The 19,243-nt window shown below is 40.8% G+C and overlaps 1 protein-coding gene across 1 annotated transcript; it reads right to left on the reverse strand.

Annotated features, from left to right (window-relative positions):
• Positions 1-977: 977 nt before the first annotated feature.
• On the reverse strand, positions 978-18,572 carry EPHX4 (epoxide hydrolase 4). The gene is made up of 7 exons (XM_040611213.1): positions 18,278-18,572; positions 15,505-15,590; positions 11,778-11,935; positions 9,554-9,682; positions 7,414-7,517; positions 6,344-6,492; positions 978-1,920 (listed from the first exon to the last, which is right to left on the reverse strand). Exons 1-7 carry the CDS (start codon positions 18,518-18,520, stop codon positions 1,686-1,688), a joined length of 1,104 nt encoding a protein of 367 aa, XP_040467147.1. The 5' UTR covers positions 18,521-18,572; the 3' UTR covers positions 978-1,685.
• Positions 18,573-19,243: the final 671 nt, after the last annotated feature.

Consider the following 19,243-nt stretch of genomic DNA (forward strand, 5'->3'; position numbering starts at 1 on the left):
CCCGTTACCCGCGCACCGGCTGCACTGCTGCCGGGGGACCGGACACCGGCCCGCGGGCGCTCCTGGGGCTGAGCCGCACCGCCCGGCGCCGCTGCTAGGCCGAGGCACCCATCTGCTGCGGGGGCGGCACCCTTCCGAGGGTGGCAGCGCCTCTCCAACTCGAAGTCAAAAAAAGCGCGTAACTATTTAAGCTGATGAATGCTGAAAATATTTGAGGGGAAATTATCCTTTAAAGGCTGGTACCAGCCTCGGATGGAAAAGGCAAGATCGGTACCGTTACCTCGATACTGAGGGGACTCTTCCTTGGGTTTTGCGTGAAAAGCCACGAGCTCACACACGGCTGACAGCACCCTTGGTCCACGTCCCTGCCAGGATTACACCGGGTGAGAGGCTGGCGAGGGCCGCGTCTCGTACCTGCCTGGGACACTGCGGCTGGAAAGGGACAACGCCGGTGGCCGTGCGGGGCCTGTTGGGGCTGCCCAGCAACGGTCAGCGCTCTCCTGCTCCGGTGTGGACAGTTGGCTCCGGCTCCGCTGGCTCCGATGCCTTCCCCAGCGGGCCCTTGTGCCTCCTCACCTGTCCCCAGGGCACTGCGCTTGCTCTGCAGGTGGAAAGGGAGCCCTTGGAAACCCTGTGGGCAGGTGACTCACCTCTTCTGGGGACTTGTTTTGTGCCTGTTTTCTTTGTAGTTAGCATCCGATTTTCTTCTCCCCTGCCATCACATGCAAGTTAATTCTACCCTCTGTTTCCATAATCACTGTGTCTCTTCCTCCTATAAACACAGGAACTTGGCAGCAGATCTTGGAGACAAGAACAGTAGTTGCTAACATAGAAAAGATAATGCCAACAATGAGGCATTATTTCCGAGAAACTACAGCAATCATAGCATAAGGAAGGCTGTGCAGCAGACAAGACACTTCAGCTATTCAAACCCAGTTTTTAGCTTCAGCAAGAAAATCTCTCCATAGCAAGTCACATAAAGGGAGTAGTGTAAGTTGCATTTTATTAGACCGAGGTGGATCTGATACATGTTACACCTTAATTTTCCATTTTTCTTGTTCAGACATGTTGAGTGTACAGATTTCCCATTTTTTAGTCAAGAAAGTGAAACACATCACACAAAGCAGCTGCATTCAACAATACAACAAGATACGTATCATTATTCACTTTGAGACTAGAAATGTGTCCAGAAATTTTTCAATCATTCAGTATGCTAAAATATAGATAATAAAAAGAGTTAGATACTGTTTAATGGCAAAATACATTAAAAAAATTCAGGCGAATCTAGAATGAAAACTCATGACTGTCTTCAGTATGACACCACTCTATTGTTTCATTATAAATCTTTAAAAGGCACCACACATTAAAACTGTAAAGCAAGGGGGAAAACAAAACCAAGCAACTTTCCATGATTTTCTTTCTGTACAAATACATATATATCTTAAGGCAGGTGTCTTTATGTGCAAAATACAAGTATACAGGTAAAACCAATGTTGGTATCATATATTCTCATACTCACTTTTTCTTTTAGCAGTAACATTGGTGTCCAAATGTACAGTACATTGAAAACACTTTTCTCTAACAGAGCTCAAAATAGAAGGCAGGCTGGAAATATGGCCCTGATAACAATTAGGTTTTAAATCTGACGAGCTTTTATGTGGACTCCTTAAAACACATACATACAGTCACTCTCTTTTTCTTGTTGTCTCTTCCTTTAGAAAGGTCCATATCAGCTTGTTCACTATGTCAGGTTGATCCTGCTGGAGCCAGTGACTGGCTTCAGACAAAATAGTTAATCTGAAATGATTTTTAACATAAATCCGTGTAATTTCTGCCATCTCAACTTCCATAAATGCATCTCTTTCTCCCCACAACAGCAGGGTTGGCATAATGACTTCATGGTGCTGCAAAGGTAGACAGCTTTAAAAATAAAACAAACCACACTTAGTTAGGTCTTATTTTAAGAAAAAAATAACCAAGACAAATTTCAGTCAACTTAGCTTTTGAAGTCAACACAGAATCTCATTGCAAGCTTCCTAGGTTCCAAGATATCTTCTACAATACCAAGAAAACAGTCCTGTGACTTAAAGTCCTTTATTTTTTTTTAAGGATGGTAAAATAGTTAGAAGATACTTTTACTGTAATATGTCTATAATCAGCATTTGATTACAACACAGGTCTTATTTTTGGAGCATGAATGCAAGGTGCACAGCCCAGGAGCCCCATGATCTCTGTAAAAGGGAGTATGGAACAACATGGCCAGAATTTTGTTGTCAGTGGCTTTCCCTCAGTTGATGAATGCTATAGCACATTTCTGAACTTTCATTATTTACTGCAAGTAGGTTTTAATAAAATATGATGCTTTGAATAACGTTTAGATTACAGTGTTGAAGGCATTTAGCTACCTCAGTAGCCAAACTGCCTTACCAAAAAATGGTTGCCCAGGAAATGGCAACCTGCCATTTTGGGACACTATGGAAGATACCAGCAAGTTTTTCAGACCTACTCAAACTTAAATATGAAGTAGTACAGCTAAAAATAAAAGTACCTGTAGGAATTATATTCTGTAGAACACTGATGCCTGAAATGCTGAACTGTATTAAGTTACATTCATTCATCTCTGAAATTCATGCTAACATTCAAAGAGTATCCGAGTTCCCTTTACAAAGAGCTACAGTATGTTTTTGAAGGCCTTGGACTTACATACCTACATCTGTACGCAGTGAGAGAAAACTGTTGATTAAAAATTTTCATGGAGTCATAATCTCTTTAAAACTGCAACATCACAAGCCACAGCTTTGGCAGACTAGAAAGCGTTTAAAAATAAATACATTTATAAGACATTTGAAGAAAGTAAAATGTTAATAAAAATTATACCACCAAAAGGACCTATTTAAGCTTTCAGTAATAATGTATTACTTTTTCTTAATACAATAATTTTATTTGGAATATTTCATGAAATATTCTATAAATATTTCCTCACATTAAAGGCAGACGTTATGAAAGATACAAGTAGCTAGAAATGAAAAAGTACTTCAACATAAACCATACTAACCCACCAGAATTTATTCCAGCTCATCTGTAAAAGAGGTGCTGAAAAATTGATCTAATTTATGCTTGAATCACTTGATCTTAGCCACATACTGTAACAGACTAGCCATGTCAATTCAAAACAGATTCCATCTGATCAGATACAAATTTTTATAACATTAATGCTCAAACATAACTATTTTAAACCAGTAATGTATAAAAAAGATTTTTCTGATCAAACTTTTGTGACATACTTAAGTGCTAGGTTGAAACTTAAGAGTTAAGAGACTATGCTCTAGAAAGGGAAAGACAAAGATGATAGCATGCATTACTTTAAAACAAGAGAAAGATATTCTCCCTCTCTACTTATACATAACGTCAAGAAATATTAATAAATGGTCACTTTAAATAATAATTTAATTTCATTTTGATTGATGAATTAGGAAAATTCTTTAAATGGCTTTTGTACCGGTGGATTTAAAATCTCATTTTGCAAACAGCCTGACCTCAGCCACTAAACCATAGCTTATTCATATTATCAGTTTTAAAAATTGATAATCTGATGATCTGATTCAGTGCATTTAGATGCCTAATCCCTTTACCTTTTAAATCCACTGTTCTGGATCTCTTCACTATTTAGATGTGTACTTTTTCACTACTGTAGGGTTTACTATTTTCCTTTTGTGCTGAAGTGCCTTGCAAGATTTCTGGCCTCACTTAGGAAAACCCTACCAGGCTTTTTACGCATGGAGCATAGATGAACAACCTGTCATTTTTCATTGCCTATGAGCTACACTATATTCCTTTTCAGTCTGGAATATGGGACATTACATCATGCCTGAAGTTTCTAGAAATCTCCTTTAAAACACAGATTGCACATTTAGAAAGGGAAATTCCACTCAAGAAGTTTAAGTCTGAAAAACATGCGAACCTTCATATAGCACTGTTATGCAGCTTTCTGTAAACAAATAGTGAAGCACTTCTTAACTGCCGTAAGAGAACTAATGCCGTTTTCTAAAAAAATGGCATATCAGAAGAAATTCAAGCTTCAGACGCTTACCTATCTCTCTTAGCCAAGCATAATACAAAAGCTTTATGATTTTTATTCCAAAAGTGTTTGTATCTAAAGTGTAGCAAAGGGAAACGACTGCTGTGCTATTTATACAAGGATGCGTTGGTGATGGATGGAAGTAGGTGATTTCAATCATCTCTTTGGAAATAACTTTCCAGAAAAATTAAGCTCTGAAGAATGAAACTCCAGGTGGACAGTAATGAGTTGGAAACCTTTAACACCTAAGTCACCAGTGCCAGCCCACTGAGAGTTACAGTGAATACCAGTCATTAATGTCTAAGTGCTGTTTAATGGCTTGTATGGGAGGAAGTAAAAATTTCAATCCAGTTTTAATATTTAATGATTCACACCCCATAAGGTGCAGCTATCAGGACTAGTGGCAAGAACTGAATGAGCTGAAGACTAATCTTTTGCTTCCAGTCCAAAGCCTGCTGCATTGTGGCTGATAGCACCTAAAATAATATTCTCTGAATTCAGTACAGGTATATTTTCCTTAGAGAAATAAAGCAAACAATGCACAAACATACACACACAGAGATGAATTAATAGCTGTGAAGATACTTTCTGATTAATAACTGATAGCCTGAAAGGCCTGAAAAAATATTTTAAACATATGCAACTCTTACATTTGTCTCATCTGAATCCCACAGCAATTCAGCTATCAGCTATCACAGATACTTCACTGTTACTGTCAGAGAAGCATCTGGTTAATGGGCGCACGCACTGATGTGAAGTGCTGTGGCAAACCTAACGAACTAGGCTCAGGGAGTTCATGCCTCTCCAGTGCCTCATTAGCCCAACCCTGGGGGCTCCTGCAGTGCAGTTGTGGGGCCAAGGGAGCTGCCATGCAGCCGCACAGCTCCCTGTTGCCCTTGGACATCCCAGCTGACGTCATCAACCACTCTCTGCATAGCTTTAAATAAGTGCGCTGTTACCAGCACAGCCATCTCATTTATTTCCCATTGGTGTCTCTGCTTGGTGTTATCTTGTTTAGAAGAAAATATACCACCTCTCTACTTTCTTATTCCAGTTTTGCCTCTGAGCCTGTACAAAACAGGATCTAGCTCAGACCCTTGTTTTCCTCCCAGTATTTCCCTGCTGACTGCTCTCCTGACAGTGACAGCATGGAAGGCATGGAAAAAACAGTAAAGGTGGCACTACATTTGGACCTGAGAAAATGAAAAGTTAATCTACTTCAAACATCTACTGTTTGAGTATAGGGAAGGAAGAGAATTGTCATTTTTAAAGAATATTGGGAAGCTGGTCTTGTGTTACAGAAGCATGCAGGAGATTTAGCGCTGTTGAAGACTGGAGGCAGTAAAGGAAAAAAATAAATTCAGTTCCACTCTTCTTGGTATAGTACTTCAAGTTTGGTCTTTAAGTTTTAAGTAGAGTATATGCAGAGTTCAAGACCTTGTGGCCCTGTTAAGTTTTTGGTAGATAAAAAGGGGGCATCAGTCTGTCTCTAAGGCCAAGTCAGCTCCTTCCAGGAAAGTTAAAACCATTAGAAAACTGCTTGAGAAAATAAACACTAACCTTGTGAATATCTCCTATTATGATACTATCTCTCAGTTTGAGTCTATGCATGCTCTGTGCTATACATGCTTACTGCTGCCACTGTCTGATGAGACCAATGCAGGAACAAAGAAAACCAACCAACAACAACCAAACCAACCAATCAACCAACCAAAAACCCCAAAACAATGAGTTAGGGGTAGTTTTATGCCTAGTTACAAAAAAATCTACCCCACCTTTTTATAAAAAACAGCCCAAACGTAATAAAATTAATCAGGCAGGGTTTTGGAAAGTTAAAAGTTAGGGAATGTACTTGGATGCCATATTATCTAGTAGTATTATGTAATAATAAGCTCTTCAGAGATCTTATTATTAGGTAATATGAACTGTAATGCAAACAATTAATTGATGTTAATTTTGTGAGTATTACTTAAGAGATGGAATTTTGAGATTGCCATGGGTTCTGTGAATGAGGAAGGATCTTTGCTTTATTAGATTCTGAAACAAAGATTTTCCTTCGCTGCACTCTGGGTGTTTCACCGTTTTGTGTGGATACCTCATACAGCTCACTCTGCATCAGGCTGCTTGACACCGAATGCATTTGTTGAGACCTTACAAATGAGACGCGTTTTTTTCCTTCTGCTTTAGCGGCAGAAGGTGCAATAACGTTTTTGGCCCCCAGGGTTCTCTGGAATATTTTAACTCGTTTCAGAATTTTACACTGACCTGAAAATATTTCTGTAATGGTTAATGGGTCCAGTTAACGCTCCAGGTTGTGAAAAAACATAGAGATAAGCTTCAATATCCTCTGCTGTTAATCTGCAGCCTTTCCTTCCAATTCCAGTGGCGTGGCTTGTAAATAAACTTTTCAGAACCTACAAAAGGAAGCACAAAAAGCGATTACATAAAATAGCTAGAAAATGTGATTTCTCTCCTTCAATGGGGCACACCTTTCTAAAATCTGTCTATATATTGTTTAGAGTATAACGAATGGCTTAAATGTTTTTTTAGAGAGCTATGTGTAAAGCACACAGTAAAACTTAATTATGGTACAATTTACTTCAGAATAATCAAGTACAGGCAAATACCAGTATTACCATGTTACTCAATTCTGCACCCTGATCTGCCACCTGTGACAGGCAAAGACAAATGCAGGCACATACTTTCCTCTGGGACGGACCCCAGCAGCTGACAGAGCACGGGAGAGAATGATTGAAGACCTCCCCAGCTTGCTGTGCCCTGTGTGCATGCAGCACTGGGTTATACGCATGTAGGAGGACGCAAGCCTCCAGCTGCTTTTTCCCTTTCTATATACTTGTACTTATGTTTTAAGGTTATACCAGGTGTTGGCCTTGCTGGTTCCTCAAGCAGAATTAACCACCTGGCTGAATCCAATGCCCAGACTCCCAGTCTGCCTGCGCTGGAGCGGGCTCTGAGGGTAAGAGGATATCCCACTGCACACAGGAGCTTTAGTTAAGCCAGCAGGAATTCCCCAGGCACCAAACATGTCCCACTGGCATGGGCACAAGGGAAGCCAGTTGACTTTCTAGATGGAGTAATATACTGTAGGAGGTTAAAAGTACATAACTGAACACCTCACAGAGATGCAAAAGCCAGAGTTAATCTCAGAACCTCTATGTACTTATATCCTACTTTATATAAGGCTTCAAAAGAAAAATCAGAAAGCTCTGTACTTTTTCCAGTAATTATAACTACATCAGAAGGGATCAACGTAGGTGACAATTCTTCCATCACTCATAGTTAAATATATAAACAAGAGCACTCAATTTGCTCACCTTGAAATCATTTAGTGTAAACATGAATTCAGGAAACCATGGCATTTGGAAAAAGAAGTAGTAACCAGATTTAATCAATTGTGATGGATGTCGTAGAATGTATTCTGAAACAAAAATGCCCATGAATTAAAAATGAAAACTGATGACTCAAACAAAATTACCGTTAATATTACTATTTTTTTAAACGTAAAGGAATGTTTTAAAAATATTACGTTAGAGCATGCTATGTGACAAAGGATGATTATTGTTTCAGGAGTAAGTACATGATGTGGCCATTAAAACATACTTCTTTTAGATGTGTTAACAGAAACAGTCAGCAAACCAGAAGCCTGCCAAAGATTAGGTGAGGGCAGTGAGACTGATGAGTTTAATTTCACTTAGAGATCAATTTGTGTATCTAGTCCAAAGCATTTTTTTTTTCAGCTGTGGAATAAGATCCATAGATACAAGCCTTTAAGTATCTCTTGTCATCAAATATGTGATGCACAGAAATCTGTAGATGATGATCCACTTATATTCTAAAGACAGCATCAAGCCTATTCACAGAAAGTACAGAATTTTTCTAGCAGTTGTCTTCTTGGCAATTTCAGGAACTGTAATCAGGGTTACACAGTGTCACTTATAAAGACAGCAGAGTGTATATAACAAAAGAAAATTATATAGTAAAATTTGCATTGTCTTTTTTATTTTTGATTGCAATTTCATGTCTCTACGAGTAAAAGGGCCAACACTGGCATTCAAATCTCTACCTTCCTCAAGCCAGCCCAGAATGTATGCAGGTACTAGGGAATCTAGAACTTATCCTTTACAGATGAAAATTCAGGAAGGCAAAACTGCACTCCCAACACAGGAGATCTCTCTGAAATATTAATTCTGACAGTGAATAAAAATGGGGTTTAAAACAAAGTAAATTGAAGTGTCAGCTATCTTCTGAGCATTCATATCTTATGCCTTCTTAAATTGCATCACCCATTACGTTTTTCATCGATGGACCATCATCAACACTGCTCGCTTTACTTTTCTACGCAATTTATAAAATGTGTATTTTAATTTAATCCACAGTAGAACAAATTTGATCCAGGGAGGCTTTATCAAGCAACACATTTTGTACTTTAAGAAATATGCAAACAAACACTAAGAAATACTACAATAAAATGTATTTGTCTTCTATACAGCCTGGCTCCTGTTCTCGGTGAAAATACTGCAAGAAGCTCCTGCTTGCTGAGGTGGTAGTGAACAGACCTTTCCTTGGGTAAGTGAAACTTACTTAACTACATGGCAAAACATTATTTAGTATCTTAGAAAGGTGCCCAAGAACACTGAGGGATCAACATGTGTGAATGGTTCTGATTCCACAGTGGTGTAAGGTCAGATTTACATTCAACTGAAGTGAAAATTAAAGCTGCACTGAATATTCTTAGCTATTTCTGCAGAAATTGAATGACTTTTTAAATGGAAATCGGGTAAGGTCAGCAACTCAAGAAACTAAAATTAGTGAGATACTATAATTTTAATTGCTGAACGATCTAATCCCTATGAAATATTTTTTAATTCTGGGTAGTAGACAAGCGCAAAGCCTATCACACAACAAATTCTGCTAGTACACCTAAATACTTGTTTTGGCTCACTATTAATATGTTCCTGTGCCTTCAGTAAGCAGCCCGGAAAGGCTGTCTTGTTCCAATGAATGCTATACCAGATCATAACTTGTCACTTGTCACCTAAATCAGGATTACATTCTAATGTCTGATTCACATTTATATAAAGGCTGTTTTATGCAGATTTAATAATGCAGTGAGGCCTTAATCTAGGTGTAATGTAATTGCCAAAGTAATCTGTATAAAACAGATTAATATATAGAAAAATTATGTTTGTGGAACTTCAAGGGTTAAGAAAACCATCAGTAAGTTTGGTTGCAAGCATTCCCACTTCCTACAATAAATTATTTCAAAAAGTCAAATATTTATACCTTATTGCTTCATAAAATACAGTCTAGATTGTGAGAGGCACTGCGTACTGGCAACTTATCTACTGAACATCTAAAGGGGCAAGTAGCTATTTCTTCAGTAACCTCAAAGCAAAGACAATCATAATGAAAATGCAGATACTCTGGATTAACAAAGACTACTATAAAACTTACCTGTAAATACAGAAGGATGGGGGAAGTTAACGACAATCAGCTTAGTCACCATTTCAGGGTAACATATAGCCACTAACCAAGCGATCATTCCTCCCCAGTCATGGCCAATCAACACACACTTGTTGTATCCTACCACATAAACACAGATTTGTGCTTTTATTTCAGTGGAATTTTTATCCATCCAAATTATCCCAGATATGAAAACCATTATTGGGCAAAATAGGCAGTTCAGCACATTTATTAATGTAACTATTTAATACAGCACTGCTTCCATTACTAATGGCCAGAAAAAATAGTGCGCTACTATAGTTTAAAAACTAACAAATAATTAAAATTATTTAATTGGACTTCAATTACACTTTAACTATACTACCTCAATGTCAAACTCAAGTCACTCAGTATCCAAATGACCATCCTGTTCCCATCTTGGCCAACATAGGGTCAGATATGCAATTCAACTTGCAGTCGTTTTAATGCGTGTACATTTGTCATGTTGAGGGAGTTTGGAGTTTGAAACTGCAGACAGAAAGACTGAGCAATCTCCTGAGCCCCTCCTGAACAAAACTAATCCTTATGAATTTCTCTGACTATGGGAGGTTATCTAAGTATTGAACATCATCATTATGCAAAAAGTGGGCATTATACTTATAGCCATATATATCTATATGATATATATCTATATGATATATATATAGAGATATATATAGATATATACACACATAATTACACACATTTATATACTTGGTAGAACTGTAGCTTTTCTCCATACGGTGTTCTGATGGCAATTTATAGTTCATGGCATTCACGTAGTTACTCTTCCATCGATAAAAATGGTAGTTTAACAGCAATAAAGGGAAGGGGAATCATCACAGAGTTTTTGGAAGCCTAACCATTCCTCCTTTAACCACTGCTGGAATACATACTATAGTACGTATCTGACACTATAGTGTCAGATCCATCACCCATCCTCATTGAGGACTGTAATGCTGAGTACATACACTACAAATAAAATATACAGAAGCCTGTTTAGAAAGAAAACTGTTTAGAATTCCAACATCAATTTGGACACAGTTATCAAAACACCTTATAACCCCTCTTGAATAGAAATCTTTTCAAGCACTTTTGATATAATCAAGTTCTCCAAAAGAATTTAACTTGCGGTTAGAACAAACAAAGATAACAAGCCTTAGAAATACTTTTTTAAAAAAAAATTAAGTCTTTATCAAATTAATTATGATGAGAGCACTTCTCAACCATAACCATGGCATTACCATGGAGATGAACACAACCAGCAAAGGCTGGAAAACATAAACACAGTGTGGGGACTGCCTGCCCAATCGTTTGGCAACATTCAGACATCACAAAGCAAATCCTAAATTCAAACCTTAGAACTGGAATCACTGCTTTACTATTTCTTCATGTGAAATGCAGTAAGTTGTTTCACAGTCCCTAGAGTATCTGAGGAATTAAAATGATTCAGAGAATGACAGTCAAATCCCTTGTCTTGCTACTGGTATGGAAGGGAAATACCTTTCACTAGGTGTTACAATTTATCACTAGAACGGCTCACTTCACTGGAGGGGCAAATTTTGCAGGGTTGCTTCAGCTCTAGGCTGTTACACTATGTATTTGCCACAGGGAGCAATATGTCCCTTGTTATCCCTTCTGTTCTCACTGTTGTGCAAGACAGTGATCCAGCTCTTGAGAACTGACTACTGTGCAGGAGTAGTATTTTGGGATATTTTTTGTTTAATACAGCAGATGTACAGCCCACAGTATTTATTCTATCTTGTTTGTGCAAGAAAAATGTCACCCGATTTAAATTCTTCTGTCTGCAAGTGCTATTAGACTTTTCATTCAGAACATTCTCCACTAAGTGCAATGCTTACGAATAAACAAAGACCTTCTTAGTGAAAAAGACCACAGCTTTGTACTGCTGGATTTCACAGTACATAGGGAAGATTTTTTTAAAACTCATGATGGAAAATCATCTTTACATATTGTTTATACTGACATACACATCATAATTAGAAAACAAACCTTTTCCATTGATAATAGTCCATAAAATCAGTATCCTTAGATTTATAGCTACACCTATCTGTAATGTTTATATATTAGAGAGAATTAAGTTAAAAAAATAAAATCAATGCTAGATCTTTATGGTTTTTATTCCAGAAAATCAAGTCATCTATGAGCTGAGTAGTTTTGTCTTCTACTAACTTACCTAGAGATTCCAAAATATCCTTTATATCTGTTATCAGGCAATCTAACTTGTAATTTTCTTTGTGAGAAGGGGCATCAGTTTCTCCATAACCTCTCAAATCCAGAGCCACCACTCGATATTCACTTTTAAATTCCCGCAATTGATGGCGCCAAGAATACCTAACAAAGGGGGAAAAGAAGTTGGGGTTACAAAGGTCAAGCAGTATGATACCAAAATACACACTCAATGCTTTTTTTCCCAAATAGTTGAGGGTAAATTAGCATGGCTTTTTTTGCAATGAGATTCTTTTTTCTTTCTGTGATGTGTTGATGGTCCTTTATGGCTATAGTAGTTTTGTGTTCCCTTCTTGAACTACCCAGTGAGGAAGTGTGGATGCCAGAAAAGGAACATGGCCAGAACCTTACAAGTACCTTACAACTGTGTTTCAACAGTTCTTGAAGCCTGGCATGGTCCCTTTGCTGCAAAGGAAGCGGGCATCAACGAGAGCACACAGAGGACTATTCCGTTTTATCCTTGGAGCTGTAGTATTGTCAAAAATGTTTGAAAATTTTTGTTTGTAATGTAATTTTTGAAAAGCTTCCTCTTCTCCCTGGCTTGCTCACATACACATTTGGATGGAGTGGGGAAACACGCTTCAACGCACATTTCTTTGTTGGCCTTTTTTCCCTTTCAGAAAAGGAATGTCAGATAATTCATACACTAAATAAACTAAAGAAGGAAATACAATGAATCACAAATGACCTTGGTGAAGTTTATATGATTTATATTACATACACTTTCATCTGTGTCTCTATACTGCCAGAATTGTTCCAGAACAGCTTCTCAATGTGTTGGTACTACACAAAGTACTTAATTGCTTGTGTTTCTATGGAAAAGAGTGACAACATTGCACACATTAAAAGACATAGAAAATCAAGAACTTGGGCAAAGGCCTGGGCTGTTCCTCATTCTGTAACAGTATATAGTGACTAGATGTGTGTTAGGAAGCAAAAACAACAAGAAAAGAAAACGGTGGGCCTCATCCTGAAGAACTACCTGCCATTCAATTGTTATTAAAACCAAATAAATTTCAAAATAGTCAGTATCAAGACAGATGTGGCCTTATCTTATACTGTAACAAAAAGATATACAAAACCCATGATCCTTCTAGGCATATAGAATAACAGCTGTATCCCTCTACGCTAGGATCTAGCTTTCCCTTCTGCTCTTGTTTCAGGTCTTAGATAAACAATATATAACATTTGGATCACCAGCAATTGTTTAAAGTGAGGCACAGAATTCTACCTTAATTCAAACAGTATCTATATCAGACCATTGGCTCTTCCACTTTTGCTTTGCCTCCAGCCTATTAGGGACTTGAAACATAAGTACTATTACAGTAACAATCAGTAATTACAGACATTTGCATTCATATAAACAGAACAGTCAGAACCTTTTCATTTCGGTGCTGTATAATGCAAATACAAGAGCCAACATCTCCAGGAATGAATTTTTAAAGGCATTATACAATGATGTGGAAGCTGAATTTGCCATGGTAACTGTTGTAGTTATCTTAGATACTTCAGTAAGAAGAAACAACGAGGCCCATAAATACACAAACAATTTTTGTTTTCAGAAAATGTCTACTTGCTATCCTCATCTTCTGTTTTCAGTCCATCATTTCAGCAGTCCATCAACCACCAAATGTCTGACCCACCAAATGGGTAGGTTTTATATTCAAAGAAATCCTTTTACCACATACGAAATGTAACTATTGGACAACTGCTTTGCAAGCAGAATTTGGAGATGTTGGTGAATGCTTTCATGTTCATAAGGTTTGATCGTGTAAACTATTTGGTGACTTTCACAACACATTCTTTCTGAAAGGCAGCTTGTACAAAATTTAGCAGCTCACACACAAGTCTTAGAGGTCCCCAACTGTCTCAACACATTATGCCCAATTTAAAATAATTTATTGTTGTCTTTTCAGAACATAGGTATTGATTTTCAAGTTCTTATTTATCTAAAGCACTAAATAGCTTTATATTCTTAAGTGATTGTTCGTCTTCAGGCATTCTCAGCCACTCACTAAAGTCAGTATTGTCTGGTTATATTTGCCCTACTTATAACCTAGAGATATTTGAAAACAGAGGATTTGTAACAATTAAGAACTGCAACTGTGAATCATATCCAGTTTTGGCTTTTGGTTGTTTGGGTTTTTTTTGCTAGACAAACGATATGAATTTGATGCTGCTTTAAATGTCTCTTAAATTGCGATTATTTTATCTTGTGCTTTCAAAACAATTTTTATTCTTGCATAAAAAATTCTTGACTGAATTAACAAGCTAACATCAGTATTGTTAATGCAGCTATTTTGTTGACTATTGGCATTTAGTCTTCTTTTTAAAAAGTTACATAAACTGTGCTATTGGTGGTCCCAGTGACCTATATAACAGCTTCTTATTCCTTTTAAATGGTCAGATAATACAATATATTAACTGTCACTTAAAGCATGACTCACCATTGTAGACTAAGAACAGCTCTCTCTCTTTTTTTTTTTTTTTTTAATAATATAATGGATCTCAGTAGAATATGTATATAAAACGCTAAATTTTCTGTTATTATTCCCACTGTAGGGGAAATCAGCTGTAGTCTCAGCTGTCTTACTGGGTTAGAATATGTGTTATGCAAGGTATACATAATGTTTGCATAGACCCCTCCATCTAACTGTCTTTTTAAAACAAAGTTTACAGTTTTAAACCTTTTAGATAATAATTTATTACCAGAAAAATCTACTATTTTGAAACTCTATCTTAAAATAAATATGACTTTCTACTATCATCCTCAAGGCTTAGTATCTATAGGAAATTGCTAAGGGAACAGAACTGACCTCTGTTTTACCTGGGTCAATTTATCATGGTATGACCTGAGTCCAGCTTGAAAGATCACAGTTCCAACAGTGGACCCTAGCTCCATATCTGAGTTTAGAAAGGAAAAGGATCATTTAACTTGCTGAATTACTGGCATTAGCACTTCCCCTATTCCCTTATTGTTTTTTTGCTGCAAGTTCTGTAAGCCATGCTTCACTAGTTAAACCTGGCAATGACAGCCTGAGCAATTCGGTTAAATCATTAGACACATGACTGCTTTTCATTGTTATAAACAAACATTTAGGATTGGGTTTGATTCATCATGCATCTTGTGATGAACTAATAATAGAACCTTTTTCCCTGAGTAGCATTCTGAAATTAGGCTGCACAATAGCCTATAGAACTCATAGTTCCTCTTCCCCTCCCCCAGTTAAAAATTAATGTATAATATTTTTAACAAATGCAGCAATCCATATTGCACTTAAATATAAAGGATCCTTATTTTAACACCCTCTACTGTAATTCCTAAGTTTAGCCATGTAGTAAAAATGTTAGCCAAACAGGAAGTTCACTAAAAATGAGCAGTTCCTCCCCAAAGTTTGAAGAAAAGTGTACATACTTGGGGAAATATGGACTGACAATGCAAGAAAGATGGTTGGTTTGCATCAGCCTGCAGGATATTTTTGTGGATGCTGCATTTAAGAAATGTTTCAATGGTGTACTCCCTACTAAAACCTCATGCTGTTAGTACTCACAGATACATAAAACGGATCACACTGGGGATACAGATCACACTGGGGATACTTAAGCTGAGACAACCACTCTTGGGTATCACAAGCAGCCTCTTTTACACAAGAAAAGAGCATAGGGAGTTTTACCAGAATTCTGGGAAGCCATGAAGCAGCAGCATGAGTGGTTTACCCCTTTCTCCAGCAGCCACATAGTGGAATCTTAACCCTGAATCCTAAAACGAGAGAAAAAGCGTGTTTTTATTGCTGCATAGAACTGCTATACTGGGATTTGAGAATGAATATGGTTGCAGGCAATATTCTAATATTGGCCCTGAAAAAAATTGTCAGTTTTTGAAGCTGAAGTTGTTTGCAATTCTGAGATCAGGTATCTGCTACACCCTGGCAATGCTGAGTATCCCACACCCTGGCTGCCACAGCTTCTTCCGGGGAGGACCATCTTTAATACATGTCAGGCTGTGGTGACTGTGTGCCAGCTCAGCCATGAGCATGCTAACGTGTGTGAAACAGCACCGCCTGGCACAGTGACTGGGAAATGCAGATTATCGTCGGAGCTGGCACCTTGCTTTCACACGGACACATCATGTGCTTCTTGGAAAGACTTTAAAATACAGTTTGCTTTAAATGCATTTTCAGTCTTTCAGTTAGTTTGTAAGATTATGCAACTATTTAAACTATCACGTTGCATTCGGGCACAATAAAGGACCGTATAGATTCTTAAGAACCAAAAGCAATCAAAATTAAGTAACTAGAAAGGAAGTTGGTTTTGCTCGTTTTTACTGTTCAAGGGTTCAGACTCGCTTCAGAAAAGAAAGCCTTAATGTTACAATCTTCTTTCTGCCCTGTCTATAGCCATTATTTCTGATGCACCTTTTAAGAAAACGGGCCTTATGAGCATTACCAGCAGGCAAGTTACTTAGCAGTGCAGAGGCTGAACACTGAAATACCATTGAAATGAATGGATGTACACAAGCTTATACTAACTCAAGGTCAAAACCAGCAGAATTTAAATAAACTGAAATTATGACCTAGAGGGATTACCGACTTCTAGCACAGAAGTGAATACGTAAGTTGAGAAAGAGCTCACAAAATACAACATGCTGTTTAGAAGTCATGTAAAACAAACTGCAGGAGCAAAGGTTGTACAGCTCCTGAACAAATGTCAGAGCCTGCACTGTCTCTGCTATTTTAAAAAGGGAAGTAAACCCCCGTGCTTTTGCTGTGCATCAAGAGCTTGTATCAGGCCAAGGATCACAAATGCATACAAAAAGTTTTTCTTGCCACAGATCCTTCAAATTCTCTGAGCTACCTTGGCACTGCTAAGTCACTAGCCAGCTACAAAACCATTACCTGACATCTCAATTCTTGAAAGGCTCTGAAGAGGGAACGTAGAGGTTTTCATACTCACTATGGATATAATAGGGACTTTTGCTCAGTTCTGTCCAAAATTACACTGGTATTTCTCCTCTGGGATGCCAATGAAGTTGAAGTCCGCAGAGGTAAAAGTAAATTCCTAGCAAACCGTCAGGCCATTACATCACCTTCACCATTCTCCGTATCACTCTCCCTAAAGGATCCTTTTATATTTTAAAAAAGTAGAAGTTTCTCAGTTTCCTTCCACAGCTTCTCTTCTCAACTTCATGAGTAGTGGGTAAGCCCTCCTCCACCCCACTCCTTTCAGTTAGTGTCCTCTAGGGATTTACCCTCAATGTTTTGATTTTAGTCCATTTATTGCTTTTAAGGACATCCCCTTAACTCATACAAATTAAATAGTTGCTTGTACAGCAGCGGTTTGAACGTCACATGCCTCAAAGTAAGCCCAACCTCTACCTTTCCAGCTGCTCCTTTCTGTCCCCTTTTTTCTGCCCCCACCCCCCAACATCAGGTGTTGCCATTTTTTCTGAAACACTTTTTTCTTTCTTTTTTTGAAATCTGTACAGATCTGTAGGATACGTTCATTTGGAAAGTAACACATCAGCCTGCTGTTATCCAATGCCAAGAATTTCATATTTCTGGAAACGAGACCGTCATACTGACAGCAATTTGATTTGCCCCCAAGTGGTCTTCTATCACTTGTCATACCCCTCACATCCCCAGCAACCCATTCATTTGCTGCTGGTTCTACAGGAAGAAAGAATGTAGCATATGGGTGAAAAAGCACGCACACACCTCCTAATGATATTAGAAAAAGAAAACAAGTGAATAATGAGAAACCGAGAGGTTCAATAATTTACACTGCCTGGCAGAAGACCATCTGCACAGATCCCTGAGATCTTTGTGCTCGTTTCATTAAAAATAACACAAATAACATTTGACAAAAACTGCTGTGCGTTCTTTGCTCCCCTATAACTCCAAAGGAAACCAAGCTAACGCAACTTCGCTTAGACCACTTGGCCGCGGAGTAATGGCCGGTAAAGACCTGAGACAAGTATCAAACCCGGCTCATGGCTTGAAGGGTGCAGCCTTAGGGCCGGGGCTCATCTTCGTGCTCCGCGTTCTGCCTGTGACCCCGACGCACGAAAGCGGCTCCCGGGGGCAGCCATGCAAACCGTAAATAACCGGGAGCGCGGCGCAGCGCGGAGCGGAGCCGGGCAGGGCGCAGGGAGCGGCGGGGCACGTACCCGCGCTGCGGGGAGCCGGGGCCGCCGGGCGCCTCTGCCGCCCGCCGAGCCCCGCCGCCCCGCGGGCAGCCGGGCCGGGCCCAGCGGCGGCCCCCAGCGATCGCGGCGGGGCGCGGCACCGCTCACCGGGCGCAGCGCGCTGCGCGGGCGGGCGCGCAAAGGCGCGCAGGGGCGCGAGCGTGCGAGGGTGTGAGCGCGCGCGGTGCCCGCGCACCCGGGCGGGACGCGCGCAGGGGCGCGTGTGCGCACAGAGGGCCCGCGCCCCCCGCCCTCGCCCTCACCTTGATCCGGACGTAGCAGTGGGTGCCCAGGGAGGGGTCGTTGAGGCAGGCGGGGGGGTTCTCCCGCACCACCCAGCGGAAGGTCTCGCCCGGCCGCCGGCCGATGCTCCAGAGCAGCCGCAGCCCGGCGATGCAGGCGCACACCCCGCAGTAGCTGTACACCAGCGCCCAGAAGAGCAGCGCCCGGGCGGCCACCATCACCCGGCGGGCGGGCGGCGGGCACGCAGCGCCGGGTCTCGCCATCGGGCCCCGCCGCCGCCGCCGTCCCCGCCGGCCGGGAGCGGCTCGGAGCGCCGCCGCCGCCAGGAGCCGCCCGAGCGGAGGCGCCGCCGCGCCCGCCCCGCGGCCCCCCGCGGCCCTTGCCCCGCGCCGCCCGCCCCGGGCTGGCTAGGCCCCGGGCGGCTCCCGGGGGGCGGCGGCGCTGCGGGCCGCTGGGGCGGGGGCGCTTCCCCCCGAGCGTCTGGCGGGGGGGCGGAGGCGCGGCCGGGCGCGGAGCGGGGCGGGGGGGCTGGGGGGGGCGCGGCTGCGGGCGGCACGCGCTGGCGGGGGTGCCCCGCGCGCCGGAGCTCTCGGGGGGTGTCCCCGTGGGGGCACGCGGGGCACCCCCGGCCGTGCCTGCCCTGCCCGCTCCGCCACCTGCGGGGCCGCGCTCGCCTTACGTGCGGAGGGCAGCGGCCGCAGTTAGCGTCTGTCAGTTTGTCACTGCTGCTACGCCATGACCCGTGTAAAGGCGATGCTGTGAAAGCGTTACGATCGCATTCGTTACTACGTGCTGTTACTCATGAGTATGTCCTGAAGGGGTACACATTTTGAGCTCCGGCACCAAAACTGATAGTTCCTTAAATTTAACTTACGGAGAAAAATGCTAGCAGAGGGAGTCAGGTCATCATGGCCAACTGTTCCGACAGAGTTAACGTAGCGCTGACGTCCCGGCCACCCGAGGCTGACACCAGAGGCCGAACGACC

Source organism: Falco naumanni, chromosome 11, assembly GCF_017639655.2.
Source record: "Falco naumanni isolate bFalNau1 chromosome 11, bFalNau1.pat, whole genome shotgun sequence".
NCBI lineage: Eukaryota > Metazoa > Chordata > Aves > Falconiformes > Falconidae > Falco > Falco naumanni.